The 18,693-nt window shown below is 43.9% G+C and overlaps 1 protein-coding gene across 3 annotated transcripts in view; it reads left to right on the top strand.

The window, feature by feature from the left end:
- KLF7 (KLF transcription factor 7) overlaps nt 1–18,693 on the top strand; it is a 95,952-nt gene that overhangs the window by 21,208 nt on the left and 56,051 nt on the right. For all 3 annotated transcript variants that reach the window (XR_014895140.1, XR_014895141.1, XM_085299380.1), the window contains exon 2: nt 12,190–12,802. Coding sequence is in view for 1 of the 3 variants with exons in the window: in XM_085299380.1 (XP_085155506.1) it covers nt 12,190–12,802 (613 nt within the window). In the remaining 2 variants the exon portion in view is untranslated. The remainder of the gene's footprint in view (nt 1–12,189; nt 12,803–18,693) is intronic.

The raw sequence follows: 18,693 nt of genomic DNA, 5'->3' as shown, positions 1-18,693 counted from the left end.
GTCTCCGCACGATGATTCTGGGTGTTGTGTTTAGTGGTGTACTGAAAGTAATTAAGAAACCTAAGGAGGGAGAGGTGCCAACAAAAATTTGAGGCAGGGTCTGGCTGTCTTGCACAGTGTTGTCCAGTATGTTTCCACAGATATTTTGCCAGGAGAAAGGAAAGATTTAAGAAAGAGGGCCATAAAAAATGGCAGTGACTTGCCTTGGCAGCAAGGCTCCTACAAAAGAGAAAAAGAATATTGCTGAGGAGATGCAGAGTGAAGGAACAAGGGAAGGAAGGGGTGCTAATGAGGAAGAGGGGTTGAAAGGCAGAGCCTCTCTGAAGTCCTCAAGTCATCAGACAGGTTTCTGAGTGGGGCTCAGATCGGTTCTTTGGTGTCCTCTGCCTCCTTTAGGAAGGGCAGAGTTTTTGAGGGTTTATGTGTCTTCTGATGGCGTCTGTTTCTTCTGATGCTTTATCACCATGCCCAACTTTTGCTTCTCCCTAGCCTGTTCTCAGTAGCAAAGTATCACCCTTTGGGCCTTTCTGCGTTGTTGTCTCTGCAGACTTGGAGTCCACAGGTATCCATATGGGGCATCTCTGTGAAGGCCCACATCCCTATCGTGATACCGTGTAGTTAGCTCCTCTAACAAAAGGCAGWGTGTCTTGTGCACAGAAACATCTTGAATTAACCATGGTGGCTGCTTGGATACTGGGAAGTCATTATATCTTCCAGGAATACCAAAACATTGCATTCCTTTTAGGCTGTTTTCTGGCTGCTCCTACTATTAATAACTGCCCTGAAATAGCACTTTCATATTGCAGCATATTAAAATCCATAACAACTGGGTGGGTGTCCACAGTCAACAGACTGAAGAAAGCAAGCCAGACTGAGTGCCTCGGCTGTGTAAATTGGCTCACAGAGGTGTGCTGACTCTGAGCAGCTGGTAATCTGACCTGCTGAGCTCCTGCAAGTCAATAAGTGGCAGGGCTCTTAATGGGATCTCCTGACTTCCCATCCTGCGCTGTCGCCATTAGCTGTACAGCCTGCTGGAAACCGCACTGACACAGGAATGGTCTCCTCCCTTTAATGAGGAGTGAGCAGTGCCTAGTGCAGCTCTGACAGTGCACCTCGAGTTGCTGACGATATTCACAAAAGGCCCTGCAGATCTCCCTTTTTTTGATCTAACACATTTTGGAGATACAGGTCTCTGGAGATCCCTGTGGGCAGCTGCCTGTGTTGCTACTGAGTGGTTGGGCCAATACTGACAGGCACGTTACCAATGTGCTCTATAAATTACTTTAGAAGAGAGCCATGCTGCTTTTATCAAGGTGTGTAGCAGCCCAGGTGCACTGCGTGTCGGATTTGAGGCTGGAAGGAATTCTGGCCTGATGGCTAGAATTTTGGAACAAATGCTTTGCAGTGCAGTATTGGAAATAGAATGGAAAAACACTCTTGGCTATAAGGGAATGTCCTTTAGAAGACTCCTACTTTTGAGTGAGAGGCCAGTTTTGCTGTAGTGGGATGCTTAAACATGAATCTTGTTTTTGGTGGGCACAGATGATGAAAACCATGGCCTAGAAGTGACACTAACCAGTTTGTGAAACAAAACAAAACAACCCCCTGCCCCCGCCAGACTAATACAAGCATGAGGATGTCTGAAGATGGAGTAGTTTTTAAAGTCTTTCTGTTTTTCCATTTGGGTTGCATCGTGCCTAATAAAGTAGACAAGATTTGTAGTATAAAATAACTACCTCCAGCCATCAAAGAACATGTCAAATTCTGCTTCACGTAAGCCACAGAGTGAAGTGGCACTAATCAAGAGCAGAATTTTGTGGAGTTTGAGTGCTGGCAAGGTCCTCAGCCGATGTAAACAGGAACAATGAAATCAGTGCTGCTCTGCGCTGACTTAGCCCAACTGAGAATCTGGTTGTGTTTCCCACTGCTTTGCTTCTAGTCTGAGGTTTTTTCTTGGTGTATTTTTCTCAGTGTAAGTGATGGTGAAACTTGAGGCTGCTGTCTTCTCTTTTTTTTGCCCAGACTGGCGTATTTAGCACAGTAGCACATGCATCTTCCTGCTCTTGTTAGATAACAAATTACCCAAATGATTAAAAGACAAGACAAAAAGGAGAGCATCAAATGGCTTTTTATAAAAGTGATTGGGCAGTTCTTGTGCTTATGTTAAAGTGTGAACTTCAGTTCAGCCAAACAGCCTACTGCTGCCTGCGTGGCTTGAGGCAGACTTTGGCCCCTATATGTTTATTACGGTTTAGAAATGGTATATATGCTCTTCTATTCTTTTTTTGTTCTGACCTTATTCTACAATTCTTTCCCCTCCTTCCTCCTGCTTCCTGTTTCCCAGACAGGTCCCCACCTCTTCTTCCCCACCGCCAAAAATAATACAAAAGGGAACGTACAAAAGGTTCTCTGAGCCACGAGATGTGATAATGAATGGGCAGAGTAGATACAGTAATCCCAGCACAAAAATGTTGCTCGTGCGATGTTAAGATGAGGAATTGCATGTTTTTGGATAAGGAATGCAATGTAACACATCTCTTTGTTTAATATGTTTTTAGGTCAGAGCAGAGGAGATGACTCACAGCCAAGAACTCATATGAAATGCACCAGATATTCTGGGTTTATTGAGATATCTCTTCTTTAGATTTGGCTTAACAGACTAATTGTGAAGAATTGTGCTTACGAATATGTCTTTCCATGAGGCTGTAAGAACAAAACTGGTGTATACATCTGTGTTAGCTGCTGAGGAGGAAATTTTAAGCTATCTCTGGACGTTAATGAAACGTCTGTAAGTAGTACACTTTTTCTTTCGTGATCCAATCCGGAGTAGTTACAAGGAATCTGGTTCTGCTGCATAACCCCACTGCAGTACTTTGTAAGGATGAATCTTAATTGAGGATCGAGACCTGAAATACTGCTCTGTTTTGTGCATTTCACAGCCATCAGCATTTGCTTCTGCATATTCCTTTCCCGTGAGGAGTTTACCACACTCTGAGGCATGCTTTTAACCTGATCCTTTGATTTCAATTGGAGCTAGAACTGGCAGCAGAATAAGCTAACTGTCCCTTTTTGCTATTTATAATGCTAAATTAAAGCTGCTTCCAAACAGGACAGGAACAGGTTAAATACACACTTCATGAAATCTGGAGAAAAGTTTGCAGGGAGGGCCAGTAGCCAACTCACTTGAAACCATCCAGGGTCATTATACAAAAAAATGATCTCTACAAAAAGATTTGGAAACACACTTATGTTATATTTATCATTTCTCAGGTGGTCATTGCATGGCTGCTTGCAGTCTGTATTACATGGCAGCAGAGCATACAGTGTGTGTACGCTCATGGGTTTTATCGAACGCTAGCACAATGGGCTACCTTCACTTTTGAATTTGTGATTTGGCTATCTGTAATCCTCTTCTGACACTGACGGTATTTTTAGCTATTGTGACTGGCTGCAATTTTTTTTCTGTCTTTAATAAACAGTCAAAACCAGCAGAAGTCCTCTGAAGCCTTGATTCAGAGTTTGCAAATTTCTCTCATCCGCTTTTTAGGTAGATGCCTATTGAGTTCAGCCATGCTTAGCTGTTGTCCTTTGTTCAGTATCTCACAACCAGTGCACTGAAATTCCCGTACAAGCTCAGGTACAAGAGATTCTTAATGAACAAATTTGACCTGTCCATTTAAAAGAATAATCGTTAAGTAAGGTGTAGTTCATAATCACTAAGTTTGGGAACAAATCTTGATTTTTTTGGTTCCTTGGTTAGGGTTATGAATTCAGACTTTTTTCTGTTTGAGGCTCTTGTAATATTTCCTGATTTACTAACCATTTCTCTTGGTGAAAATTGGCAGTTCGTGGCAAAATTGTTCTTCATCCTTTGAGCTTAATAGGCTGATAAAAGTCATTGCTAACCTTGGTTACATCATTCCCCATAACAGGAAAATGTCTTTTGTGTTTATGAAGGTAGTAATTCTATTCTTTAAGTAAATCTACAGAACTTTTTAAATTAAAATGTGTCTACAGGAATGTAATCTCAAGCAGATCTACAAAACCAGCAAGGTTTGAAGTTTCTGACTTCAGCATTTTTTGTAAGTACTGAAGAAAAACTCTGTGAAGACCATCCAAGGAGTATGTCATCTTGGTTGTGATAAGAGAACATTCTTTAGTAGTGCTCTTGTGTATGAATAATAGAGAATGGGCTGGTTTGGCTAAATGCATTTCCTTAAAAGTTCATTCTCTGGGCTGAAACAAAGAAGGAAGAAAATCGGCACAAGTTGTTATATTGAGGAAATCTGCAAACAGAGACTGGGGTCATACGTAGCGTATTCAGCAGAAATCATTGAGTTAATAGACTCGCCCATTCCGTTCCACTGCTGGTAGTGAGACTCAGGCAGCCAGTGGTTTAGAGGACTAGTCCGATGGCTCAAGCATATGACGAAGTTACCACAGGAAAACAAATCTCTGTATATCAGCTGATCTCTGCTGACCATGTGTGCGCCTGCTTTCTGCTCGTGACAAAAGCCTGTTTGTAGAACGTAATTTAACTTGATTTGCTTAATATATACAGGGGAATAAGAATATGCATGCAAATATTTGCAATGAGCTAGTTAATAGTAGCTTATTATTGTACCTGAAAAGTGTCTTTAACTCTCTCTTTTTTTTTAATGAACTGTGTACTTTGTAGGCAGGATGTACTGGCATGCTGCTAGGAGTTTTGTCTTAAATCCTTTGCAACAGAAATTTGCTATCACTTGAAAGTTGTGCTTAATATTCATTTCAGACTGCAGTTTGCCCATGTTCCCAAGTGTATTCTGCATAACTACTTATTTAATACTAAAATTCTGTTTATTTTATGCTGGCCCAAATGTTACACTTGTGATGTGCTGCAAATTTTTGACAACTAGCAACTGCCCAGTAAAGGTTGCCAAAAGGAAAAGCTGGAGGTTTTGGCAGCTGGATGGGAACAGATGACAATCTTGGCCTAGATGGGTGAGAGTATTGGGTTTTGTTGATCAGGAAGTAATGAAGGCTTTTGGCAGTGGGAAAAAGGTGCATCTTTCAAACTCTGTTTTGGGGTTAAAGACAAAAATAGCATGACGTTTTTTCAGGGAAGGCAGGTGGGTTTCAAATTCCTTGTTCCTTGTAATTTTTGAGTTGGCCTGTGATGGTTGGTTCAGTATCTGCCTCTTGGATCAGAAATGCAAATGCCACTGTAGCTCAAAGTTTTTGCTGTTCTGCTAAACAATGAAATAGTGACAACCAGGCACAGGGCCTGGAAACAACCTATCGTTGCTTACTCTGAACTTGAATGAACTGTGGTGATACTCACATTTATTGTTTTGCGCTGCTTTCAGATTCAGGATGTTCTCTCCTCCTTTGTAATCCTGAGACTACACAGTTACTTCATTATAGAGATGCAGCCCCTTTCTGCATGTGGATGGAAAGCAGTAGGGCTATAATGGAGATTGGAATTCCACCTTAGTTGTTGCATGGGTAGTTCAGCTTTGCTCGTATAAATTACGCTGTGAAGAGAATCTTTTCAAGATTCTGTTGTAAATGGAGGGTAGATCAGACCTGCTTGTCAACCACATTCGACATTTTCATTCTCTGTCACAGCCTGATCTAAGTATCTAACTTCTTAATTAGAATTTGGATAGCTTCCAAGATCAGTGCTTGATGTCCCATTATATCTGCAATAAAATGGCACTTAAAAGTAACTAGCGCTTCCAGATAAGAACATCCCATGGTCTGTTAGAAAAATTCAAAATCAAGATGTTATAAAATAATTCCAACATCAGTAAAACAGAGGAGCCCACTGAACATGTTGATTATGCATCTTCCCCAACTTTCTGGCCTCAAATCATTATTAAGTGTTTGGGCTTTGATTTACCTTTGACAGAACTTCACTTTTGCCACGTTGTCCTCAGCTGTGGAAAACACCAGGAGTTTCTGACTACTATAAAGACTCCATAGTATAGGCAGGTGCTTCTGAAGTGACCTCTAATTTTTCAAGAGCCTTTATATATGGGTAAAATTCTGATACTACATGGCTGCAAATCAAGACTAATTCTTTTCAATTCATTGGAGCAACTTCAGATTTATATCCTTGGAAGTGAGAGTTCATGTGATGTCATCAGTTGGAATTAGGTTTTCCAGAGCTATCTGGACCTGAGCCCAGACAAGTGCCCTCTTCAGAGACTGCTGGCCTGTGGGCAGGGTCTTTTGCTGGTCATTCCCTCAAGTGGCAGAGAGCTCATGTACCTCCACTGCCTTGAGACTTGGCACATAGACAACCACGGTAGTCCCATCTGGAGCGTTCCTGCTGGTTGCTCTCTGGAGGAGAGTGAGGAAGGCAAACATAAACATCATGAGCACTGACTCCAGCTCCTTTATAGCTTGATTTTGAATATTCTGGATTGCACTTTAACCTGGATAGCTGACAAGCATCCAGAAATGTAGGCTGTTCTGAGTCAAAGCCAAGTATCCACAAGTCTAGGAGGGATTATTTGGGCTTTGTCTTACCACTGTTGAAGCTAGTGACAAAACTATCTTTCTTCAGTAGCTCTAGAGTTAGGTGAGTGCTAATTTCTGCAGGAAGTAGCACGTGTCACACGCAGTGCTGTGACACGCTGAGGCACACACAGCGTTTATTTTATAGGGGTGAGCATACTCAAGGTTTTCGATAAATAWTCTTTCAGTAAATGAACACCAGCGGTACAAATACACGTAGATTAGAGGTCATATGCTTCTGAACTGGCAGATGTACTCATCACTGAATTTCCTCGGATCAGTGCTACTGCAACCTCTGAAAGTAATAACTGCAAGTGAGAAGTAGGTCCTTAGCAGGTGTGAAACAGCACTACAATGTCTGTCTTGTGCTGTCTGAAAGATCTGCTTTTGCGTGTTGAACTGTCATGATGTGCAACTTCTGTGTATTCTGCTGCTGTTTAGGCCCCAGAGGACTGAGGAGGTAGCATAATACAAGGAATGAAGAGCTATTATGAGTTACCTGTATGAGACAGGGTAGCAAACTGAATTTCTTTCAGAGGATGAAAGTGTTGGATGAAGCTGTTGTTTGAAACTGTTAGGAAAGTGACTTTCTTTTGCAGTTGTACCCAAAAGTGAAAAATCAAGCTGATGCCTTGTTGGGAATGTCCACTTGCCAGACTGCTGTTCTCTGCTAGCTGACTTTTTGCAAGCATGTGGAGTCTATCAAGGTCACATCCTGTTATTTGTCATCCATGAATCATCATTTCTTCTAGCTGGCTAAATTGAAGAGTGAGGTGTGAAGAGAATGACCCTTGTTAATCAGGGCAGGTAGGTTAAAGTAGTGGGTCACTTTTTATCCCTAGTCTGAGAAAACAGCTTGACAGCAATCAGCAGTCTTATGGATCTTCTCATTGTGTCCCTGAAGGGAGCCATCTTCCTCTTCCTATTACAGTTTTTGAAGTCTTTATTGCTGTAAATCATTCAAGTGCTGTGTAAGAAAGTTTAATGCCTGTCAAGTTGCTTGCAATGTAGCAGCCTACAGAATAGTAAGGCATATATGTCACATGTGACATTTATTACATTCATTACCCAAATCTCTCCCTCTCTTGCATGAGTGTTTAAGGAGAACCTGGAGATCAGGACAAGAACAGCGCACTCCTGTCTTAGGTGACCTTGGACCATTTTCCTTACAGTTTGGTATTGAAGACCTGTGGAGTGTTCTCCAGAGTCTGAACCTACCAGTTCAGGTTAAAATCTCTGTGAACGGTTGTCAGTATCCTGCTATTCCCACCCAAAACTGGTAGTTCTTGATGCACTTGCTGGCGAATGACTTGGCAGAAGTGGAAACCAAAAAATTCTCCTGCCCCTCCTGATGGCTGAAGTGGATATCTTTGTGGTCTTGGCCTGACCAGTTTCTCAAGGTCAGAGCTCAAGACAAGGGGGTGGGCTTAACTGACCTAAAAATTAAAAGTCCTGCCAGGGCAGGAATGAAGAAAACAGGCAGATTTCAAAATCTTGCCTTGCCACTCCAGGGGTGACTTAGGCCAGAAAGAGGGGAAGGTCGTGTAAGGTATTTGGCATAAGCAGGGAAGTGCATATGGGGAAAGAAGCTTTGTTTCTGCATGCGATTGCCTGCTCTCGGCAAATGCAGCAGCAGGTAGGACCCTGGCRGGGGGGAGAGGAAGGAGGGCTGTGGCCTTAACCCTTGTCAGGCTTTGTCTGCGATGCTGATTAGATGGAGGCCTTTTCTGGCTCCGTGTTGCTAGGATTTTTTTTGCCTATTGACTTGAGGAGAGATCGAGGGGGGTGAAAGGGAGGGACTTCATTATATTGTTTCTTTTTCTTTGAGGTTTTTCTGCCTCCCCTCCCATGGGGAGATGGCTTGATCTACTGGTTTTGGATTTCAGAGGCAGAAGGCAAGACATGACCAGCTGGTGTCTTGAAATGACACAGGTGCAATGGCTGTGGGAGGGGGGGGAGCCAAGAATAATTACAGGTTTCTGAAGCATCAGGCTTTGCCTGAAAAGGGCTCATCGAGAAGCTGCTCTTTATGGAAAATTAATGGTGAAGCTGGAAAAACTGTCAGGCTACTATTGTTGTCATAGGGGTAGTTATGCCTTAAAGGGGCAGTGCGTCCTGCTTCCCTCCCAGGGCAAAGAGGAGCCGTAATGCAGCCTTTCTGATCTTAGAGCAATTGAAATTTCATGCGACTGTCACCAGCTTTAATGGCTTTGAGTCTCTGCCTTTCTCTTCTTTTTTTTTTTTTCCTTCCCCTTCCCCCACTACTTTATGATTATGCTTGCTCTTTCGTTTGCAAGACGTTATTTATTAGGCTCCTAAATCTGTTCCTCTCCTACTGGAGGAAAGCTAAGTGAATGCAAAAGTCCAAATTAAATGACATGGGGAATTCAAAAGCATCAGCTACTTTAGTGTATGTATTCTTGAAAGGCTGTGGATACCTTTGGAAAGCTTCTCCCGAAATGTGATAGGATGCGTTTGGGAAGATCCCCAGCTAAAGCCATTCCTCACAGTCCCAGAATTGCCCTTTAAACAAAGAATGGACTTTTTCTGTCCATAAGAGCAGTCTTTCCTTGTTCCTTTGTGCAGCTCTAGCTAGGTGGCTTTCCAGGGTGCTGGTACCAAGCTTTCCTGCGAGAGGAGCGTGAGCATGGTCCATAGGCACTGGTCCTTCTAGGGATAACCCTGGTAGTATCTCCTGCTCAGTCAGGAGCCAGTTTAGATGGACCTTTTTGGGAGAGAGGACTTGCAGATGGAGGCCAAAAGCCTYGTCCCCTGTCTCTCCCCCTTGAAGGAAGTCCTTGGCGCTTGATGAAATGCTGAGGCAGGGTGGCAGTGCTGCAATCGCATGGGCCCAGCAAGGTTAGGCAGCAGCAGCGTGAGAGGCTGTGACGTGTTGCTTGAGAACTTAGTGCTGATTCCCGTTGTTTTGAGCTTGCTCCGGGGAGCAGGAAGCAGGGAAACCTTGGGGGCTGAGCAGGGCGGATGTGCCAGGGGCCGAGCCGCATTGTTGCAGCAGGAAGTAGGAACCGTTCCAGAAAAGCCCAGCTAAAGGAGAGCTGTGGGGGAAGGGGAGAACGCAAATAAACAGCTTCTCAGGGCCCCTGAAACGGGGCTGCTGGTGAGAGAAATGCGCCAGCAGCATCTGACAGGAATCTCAAAGTCTTTAGTGTTTGCAGCATTACTCATGAATTTCACAATGGTAACAAGGTGGAGCAGGGGAATCCTCGTAATCTGACTTCAGCTTTTCTCAGGCACTTGCTACTGGAAATACTCACTGGAAGAAAAAGGGGTTAGTGCCTGGTTGCAGCCTCTTGGTTTCCTGGAGCAGTGCAGTGATACAGAGTTAACACACTGCCATAGCAGTAAATACAACTCATCACTGATGTAGGGAAGGGAAAGGGAATCCCCTAGGTAGAGGCAGTAATCTGGGGCAGGGTACCTGGCTTTAAGTCTCTGCCCTGCCACAGACTGTTCAGTGACCTTGGGGAAATCGTTCAGCTTCCTCTGTGGTCAGCATAGATGGTCGCGCCTCCTGCCTCACAGCAGCTTGAGAGGTTGCAGGTGGCACCGGACATAACAGTGTGTTATGGACCATCATGCTAGTTGAACATCCAGGGCTGCCCAGATGAGCACCATTGCTCATCTGTACAAAATTGTAAGAGTCCAGGGGTCTTATTGGTGTAGGTGTTGCTTGAGATGACAGTAATTCTTCAGGTGGTGTCGCTGGGCAATTTTAGAAGCAAATGATGCTTTATACTCTTAGCGCTTCTCACTCTGCTTGGCAGGAACCAAACTCAGGAGCAGTACTGCAACACAGCAGTGTCTGTGGGTGTTGCATGTCCATTTTGTGTCCTTTCAGAACCAGAAGTTTACCCAGGTTAAAAAGCACGTATGGGGAAGGGAGACCATGGAGTTTTAAAATGATTCCTAGGCACCACTGAGAGGGCACCTTGGCCTCTGTTTTCAGAAGCTGAACCATCCCTTGTTGAATGTCAGGAGCATAAAAGCTTGACGACTTCACCTCCAAGTATTTGACAGTTCTTTGGAAATCTCTTTTGTGATATATAGTGCTCCGTTGTTACATTTGGGGAAACTGAGCAGGGAGTGTGGTGATTTGCTGGAGACAAGAATGCTAACTAGCGGGTGTCCTACCTCCAAGCCTGTGTGCAGACATATTATAGATGTGATATCAAGCCTCTGAAAATTATACACATGCTTAACTATAGCATTGTTCGCTTGCGTATATTGCTGTTTTATTGCTTTTTGCCAAAGTCTGTATCTACAGTTCAGATCTGTAATCAGCAATTATTTAAAAAAAAAATCAAAAAAAATTTATTTTTTTAACCCCATGTGAAAACAAAGTGTTCCTTCCTCCATAGGCTAAAAGTAATACTCTTGAGTTACTTTGTAGTTCCTAGACAGCTGTGAGTGGGACCTCTTTATCGTTCTATTGATGAGACTTTTGTATTCAGATGTCAGGAATGTGCGTCTCCTGCTGTTGCTGGTGATAAAAGTTCTTATTTCTCAATCAGGTGCTTGAATTCCAGGTTGAGATGTAGTTGGGTGACCATAGACTACTTCAAAAATTTTGATCTAAAATTCCCTTCCTTATTATCTCTAGAAGTGTTCTCTCTCTAAAAAATACTAGAATGTCTTATCTGTCTGAGTCCTGAAAAATCACAATGATGTACTAAACCAGCTAGCCTTTCAAGCAGCAAGAAATGAAAAATAACGCTAATAAATGCTTTTAAAAGCTCCTGAAACTACAGCTAACTGTTTTCTATAAATAATAAAAGTTTATAATGTGGGTTTTGGAGAACATTGAGCAGTTTGATGGTGCCTGGAGATTTTATTGGGGCTAGCTCAAGACACCTTATATAAGGTCCATTTAAGTAGGGGAGGCTCACCCTACTCTCATGTTGATGATTGTTGCTTCAGAGATACCGGAACTCATTTTTAAGTGGCAGCTACTTTAACTGTGTCTTTACTTTTTACAAAGCTCTGTGTGTTTGTGTGCAAGTTTAGTGCCCTGTATACAGGAAGTCCCACTTGACCGAATGTGCCAAAAACCCTCTACAAATGACAATAGAGCCCTTTTTTCTGTCACATCTTCCCTTGTCTTAGGTCCTTTAAATATTCCATGGTATCACAATTTCCTCTGTCTTAAAATGATATGGTTCAGAATTGTGCCAWTTTAAGAACAGATTGAGCCTTTGCCAACTACGCTGAGTTAAATTTGGAGTGAAATTTAATGTTTGTGGAAAAAGAGGAAACAATTCTTTGGAGAAGCAACTTTGTAGATGTCCAAGAGAGAGCGGTAGAATTGTTTCATATGGAGGTGACAGCCAGATTCCACTTAAATTTGCAAAGGAGCTGGTGTCCATGGGACAACATGCAGACTTTCAGAAAAAAGTTAATAGATGCTTTCCAGTTGTCATGTGTTCATTTTGACCACATATCTACTGCTGTATGCAGATGTTCCCACACCCTATCTCTGAGCAGCTTCAAAGAAGTGCCAAATTCTCGTATCTCCCAAAGTGTGACCATTTTGTAAGAAGGTGCTGGTGTGCATGAATGGCTCTGGACCACATTTATTCTCCTGCTCTAGGTGGGAGGAGCTACACTGTAATCTCTCTCTAACAGTGWTTTCTTTTGCTCATCTCTCCCTTCCCCCTCCTTCTGCAGACATGCCTCGAATTGGAGCGATACCTTCAGACAGAACCGCGGAAGATCTCTGAGAGTTTTGGTGAGGATTTGGACTGCTTTCTTCATGCTTCCTCAACTCCAGATGCAGAGGACAGTATTCGACGGCTGGACCCCATCCTCTTGCCGGTGGAAACAAGTACATGTGACAAAAACGCTAACATGGACATTATCCTCTCACGGGACAAGCTGCTGTCTGAGACGTGCCTCAGCTTGCAGTCCACCAGCTCTTCCACAGAAGGCTACACAGCCGTCAACCAGGCCCAACTCAATGCAGTAACCTCATTAACACCCCCTTCGTCTCCGGAGCTCAGCCGCCACCTTGTAAAAACCTCACAAACTCTCTCAGCGGCGGATAGCACGGTGACATTGAAACTGGTGGCCAAGAAGGCTTCACTCAGCTCTATGAAAGTGGGTGTGGCAGCAGCAACTGCGGGGACTATAAAGAGTGGGCAAAGTGACAGTGAACAAGGAGGGACAGGGGCGGAGGCATCCCCAGAAAACAAGAAGAGGGTTCATCGCTGTCAATTTAATGGGTGCCGGAAGGTTTATACAAAGAGCTCCCACTTAAAGGCTCACCAGAGGACTCATACAGGTACTTGTGTAGGACGCTTCTCTCTTCTCCAGCCAGCTATAACAGTAACCATCTCCTTTTATTCTCATTTAGAAAAGAAAAAAATCTCTTCTGAAAGTCCAAGTCTGTATCTGTGAAACAGGGCAATGGAAAAATATGGCAGACCGCTGATCTTACACATTTCAAGAGAACAGGGGAATTCACTGCCTACAATTAACCTGTTGTGGTTTCATATCTTACGGGGCTTGATGTAGAGTATCAGGATACCCAAAGGATTTAGACCATTCACATTGAAACTGTGGTCAAGCCAGTTTGGGTTTTGGGTACTCAGTTCCTCAAGACAACCTTAAAAATATTTGTTTTAGTCATATTAACAGTCTGAAACAGAAGATAGCATGAGTAGGTTTTTTGTTGCCTTTCATATGGAGGAAGAGAAAAATGTATTTCGGATCTGAGATCTGTGGTTTAAGAAGAACGTATGGAGAACACGTGTATAGATGCAGACATACATATGTATACAGACACACGTACCCTTGAGATCTTGCTAGCTTGGACTACTTTGGTGATAAAATACAGTGGGAACAAACTGAAGAATGACATGGAGTCTGTCTAGTATAGGTAGAGAGGAAATAAAAGGTATAGAGAAATATCAGGCTTTTGTGGGGGGGTAATGTTTGCTAATGTTGCATATAAGCTTCACTGTGTAAGCTTCTTGAAGCATACCAAATTGGCTTAGATTTGGCTGTTGAAAATCCCCAATCTCCTGTCGTTTGTTCATCAGCCCCAGTAGCTTTTCGGTTGGTATTCATTGGCAGTAATAGCTGTGCAKTTGACTAGCGTTGCTGCTTTGTTCTGAGCTTCACATGTGATGAGAGATGATAAATTCCCATTAGCAGTATCTTATCATGTGATTATTCTTGTTTCCAGAGGGATTGCTGTAATCAGTTTTCTCAATTTTACTGTAAAATGTGTGGTCTCTTACGATAACTGCACATTTAATTCGCGATCTTATCATGCAGGCAGATTCCTAGAAGTGAAGTTGTTCTTGCGAGGTAGAAAATAACATGTTGGACCAGTGCAGTAAATCAAACAAATGTGTGGGTTGTTAAGAGAGCTGCATCCATCATACGCTAGGCAACACTGTAAAAGTTACATGGTCTGAAGCATAAATCATATTAAGATATAAAAGGCATTGGTTTTGATCTTTCAAAATGGGCTTCCTAGAGTTTTTACTGGGAATAGTCAGCTTGCCAGTAGTGATCTCACTTGTGATCTGGTGATTTGGAAGCCAGTGGAAGTAGTGCAGTCATTTTAAAATCTGTAGCAATGTGGTCAGGAGGAGATGCCTTACACTGCCACTGCCATTTTGAGGCTCATCCATAGCAGAGCAGACCCCCTCACTGTGGCTGTCTGGGGAGGCATCCCAGATGATGCCTTCCAGAGGATGAAGGGGCTGCTGCGGAGGCACAAATTGAGCAGTGTTGTTGTTGACATGATGGACTTGTCTGTTCAGACCTGACCCCTGTGCTCCTTTTCAACTGGAAGTGATGAGTCTTTTGAGGCTTTTCCTGAAGTTAGCCAAGAATTTGATATGTGCACCTAGAAAGGGGGAACTTGCGGAATTTTCTTATTTTTGTCACCCAGTAGGTGGGTATGGGGAACAAGGAGTCCTGAGAAAGCCCTTGCAGAAACAACTGCTCTTTCAGAGCCTCCAACCTTTTGAGTTAAAATCTTGCCAGATCTTGCGTATTTTTGAATCAGAGCCTTAGATCTGGATGAACTTTGTATCTAAACTCAGAACCTTTCTGTAGGTGACACCAGTGCATCAAATCCTGTTTATTTCTTACATTTTACCATTAATACACAATGAGAAACATTTCTCACTTTGGTCTTGTGATGCCCTTATTGAATGTCCCTGGACAGCACATACTGCCACCGGTGTGCAAGYGTCTGCCCTCCCACAGCAATGCTGCCCATGGTGAGAAGCACCGGTCCACCTTTACCGGCAGAGAGGGGAGCCCTGTGTCGAATGATGAGGCTGCAGCTGCCCAGATGCARTGCCCATGCCACTGACTCCCATCGCCTCACGTAGTGGTTTCAGCTGCCCCTCTGAGCTCGTCAGTTAAAGCCTCCATCGTTTAAGCACTCTGTAAACTAGCTGCGTAGAAAGCACGGTTTTGTTTTTCAGCATGGATCAGACAGAGCCTTGTTGCTAGAACAAAGCTGAGCCGCAGAGCTGTGGAGCAGATAGGCACCTGGCTCCTGCTTTTTTCGGTGGAAAGCAAAGTGCCTGAATGTCTTTGAACACCTGCGTCTTTAGAGCAATCTGAGTTGTTGGTGGGCAGGAGTATAATAGGATCATCTAACTAACTTACCTGGGTCCACAACAAAGTGATCTAGAGCCCTTCATCCTATGCAAGTGCACTGTTCCCTTCCTTTAAAAATCACTGGCTGTTGGATGCCTTATAAATCAGAGCTGGTACAATCAAGATGTTAAATCTGTTCACTCTGACCATGCAGTGGAGTTTCCCTGCACGGAACCCAGGGCATCCCGTAGAAGAGAAGGACAGAAACGAATAGGTCTGAAAATTTGGGACTGAATCAGAAACGGCAGGGGCTGCCTCCTTCCCTGCGCACACCTTCAGGGCTAGGGACAGGGAGCCCTTTTCTCCTGCAGTGCTTTGTTTTTTCACGCGGCTGGTTCAGAGCCGCTGTTCGCTGGAAATGCTGTGGTTGTGAACGCGCCCAGCAGTGCCAATGGCTAGTAGCCACTTGGCTTCGTCAGTGGCTGAACCAGAGGGTCTGAAGTGATTGCGAGATATTTTCCTTTGGCTGGTAGCTTGTTAGTATGTCATGCAAGTGCAGCCTGCCAGTGCGGGCTCTGTGTAAAAGGGTGTCGCTGCCCTGACAGACAAAGAGCTCTCAGTGTGGGGTGCACAGTTAGGGAGGCAGATGCAGGCTGGTCACCCAGCTTGCATGCACAAAGTCCACTTGCAGGATCAAAGGGATTAACTGGCTTGCGTGAAAACAAGAAAGCCATGGGTTGGGGAGCTGGGGGTAGCAGGCAGCAGAGGGAGGTTGCATTCCTTTCGATGGTATGTAACGCTGACCAGACACTGGCTGGCGTGCCTTGCTGCGCGATGAGCCAGACTGGGCTGGAGGCAACGCGGAGAGAGAGCAGCTTGCTAGATTGGTGCTGATCTTCTCTCAGGGCTTGGCTTTGCTGGGGAACCCAGAGGCAGTCAGACCCCGCGTCGCACTTGGTGCTGCATGAGGTTCCTTTGTTACCTGCCTGCATCTCATCCACAAGGGAATAAGGACACTAATGTATGTAAGGCCCATCAGAATGGTTGAATTGGTTATGAAACCACGTTCTGGATGACCTTTGGAGAGGGAAAAACAATTATCTGTGTGGGAGAGAATTTAATCTGGAAGGGAAGGGAAAAACAGGGGCCGAATGAAAAGGGAAATGAAAATATTTTACTGAATTCAGAGTAAACGGGGGCATCTAAAGTGAAGGGTGTGTAAATGAGCTGAGAGCAATGTTGGGACTGATTGTCAGAAAAGCAAAGAAACCATGCAGGGGAGAAACAGAGGCTGTGCCTGTAAACAGGAAGAGGAGGTGAGCTGTAGGTTTGAAAAAAACCATGCTGCTAATGTGGGAGTGAGATCAAAAAAATCTAAAGAAGGAGCCACGAGGACTGGCACTGTAATCCAGCCCTAACACATTCTCTCGCACTTATTTACAGAGCAGACATCAGTGCAAACAACGACAATTTGTCTCTTTTGAGAGACAGAAATTTCAGTCTAGTCTTCACACATGCCTGGAGATGAATTGCCAATGTAATGGAGAGTGGAGAGGGAAGGAATTAGAATGAGCCAAGAAAAAAAATGTACAGTCATCAGTACTTCCTAAATTAGAAAACAGGATATTGCTGGTGAGCGTCTGGCTACAAATACGTCTTACGAGTGAGATGGCCTGTGACCTATGGAAAGGTTAATCTTGGAGAAGATGCTGTGTCCCCAGGATCAAAGACCTCTGGAAGAGATTTCTATCTCTTGCCAAGGCCAGTCATATCAGCCTTCCTTGCACTAATGTAGAGGGCAAAGTATGAGCTGGCATAGGTGCTTTCTGGCCAGAAATAAAGCATCACATATAAACTTCCCAGGAAATACATTAAGATGGGGATAATGATGAAAAGTGACCTTCAGAGGGTTCTGCTGAGGTTTGCCTTTTGTGAGGGTCTGAAGGCTTTGTTTTTTTTTTTTTTTTTTTCTTCCTGTTTCCATCCAAAAAGAGGATCCAATAGAAACTAAGCTCATGTCTAAGAAATAGCAGTTGGGCATTGCGTATCTATATTTAGCTACATAAAGCGTGAAACAACTGGGAGATAGCATGTAGACTCTTAACATCTATTTGCATGGGTATCTTAAGAAGATGCAGGCTTAAGTGGAGTCTGTTTGCTATTGTCAGGACATCTTATTTTAAATTACATAGTTCTTTGATCCAAAGTGCTGGGTGAGAGTAACAGAACTAAATAAATCCTCCCTGCAGGAAAACAAATTACTATGTTTGCAAGGGAAAGGCTAGGGAGACACAAGAGTATAACAAACAGTGTTAAAGGATATGCAGGTTTTTGAGGTGGGATTTAAAATGACAGAGAAAAGTTTTCCTGAAACATTGGGGCTAGAAGAGGAAAAATCCAGAATTTGGAAGTGGTAGGAAAAGAACGTATTGAGGCAAGAAGGCTGGATGATAAATAAAGGAGAATAATACAAAATACAGGAATAATAGAGGAAGTAAAGACAAGTTGAGTCAGTGATAATAAAGGAATGGGAAGTTGTATTTCTGTGTTGTGTTAATGTGGTAGCACCAGTGAACAGAAAGCCGAAAAAAAAGATGCAAATAGCCAAGAAAAGCACCAGTTCAGCAGGAAGCAAGATTCTGAATAATGGATTAGGGAGAAGCATTTGGAAGAGCAGTGCAGGTAGCACAGGAGAAGTGAAAGCCCAAGGCCAGGATTTTTGTGCAGCTTCCTACAGAGTCCCCAGGCTTGTGTGTGCAGCTGGAGCCCTGACAGGGGATACGGAGGATGCTAAAGCTCCCGTGGCAGCAGCTGAAGCAAGGCTGAATTTGCTACTGGAAACAAGAGCAAGGGAAGTGAAGAAGGGGTGTGAGAGGAAGGCCTTGATTCATGGGTGTGTTTATTTTGGGGTACAGCTGCATTGCCAGATTGGAAAAATGTGTTTTGCTGGGTTTTTTTAAAGCTATTTGAATGAGAGCGTGAATAGAATTTATCAAACTGATTAAAATGAGCCCAGCCTGATCATGAGCTCTTAAAGCGTTATCTTTTTGAAAGCGCTGCACCATTTGACAGGTTTGGAGGGAAGTGTTGTGATTTCACTTCAGAGGGCCAGAGCCTCGCTTGGTTATTATAGCAAGAGCCCAGGCTGAGGAATCGAGCCCTGTGAGCGTCCCAGATGGAAGGAGGCTGGGCCCTGCCAAAAGCAGCCCTCACCATCTAAAACACCAGTGTCGTTCATCCCTTGCTTAGTTGCCAGTACCTGAATTCTCAGTCCTGTGTTTCTGCTCCATCATTTGCCAAATCAGCAGCACAGGGAAGGAGACAGTCTTACTGTTTTGGTTCGAAAATGTAAATAGGTATTGTTTGTTTGTTTGTTTGCTGCACGAGATGGTTTTTGGCGTAAGGCTCTGGGCTGGGAGAGCTAGCAAGTGATGTTTGCTGCCTATTCAGCAGCTGCAGGAGGGAGAGTGTGGGCACCTCCAAGTGTTATGGCAGGCTGCCTTGGTGAGGCACGGAGAAGCCATCGCTGGTTTGTCATCCAGCATGTTCTTTATATCCATCCACTCCTGAGCCTCCATGAGGCACCTCGCAAAGGGGGGAATAGTA

The sequence above is a fragment of the Rhea americana genome, unplaced genomic scaffold, assembly GCF_003343005.1.
Source record: "Rhea americana isolate MKP2758 unplaced genomic scaffold, rheAme1 scaffold_15, whole genome shotgun sequence".
Lineage (NCBI taxonomy): Eukaryota > Metazoa > Chordata > Aves > Rheiformes > Rheidae > Rhea > Rhea americana.
The sequence above is the reverse complement of the archived record's forward strand: the minus strand, read 5'-3'. Positions and strand labels throughout refer to the sequence as shown.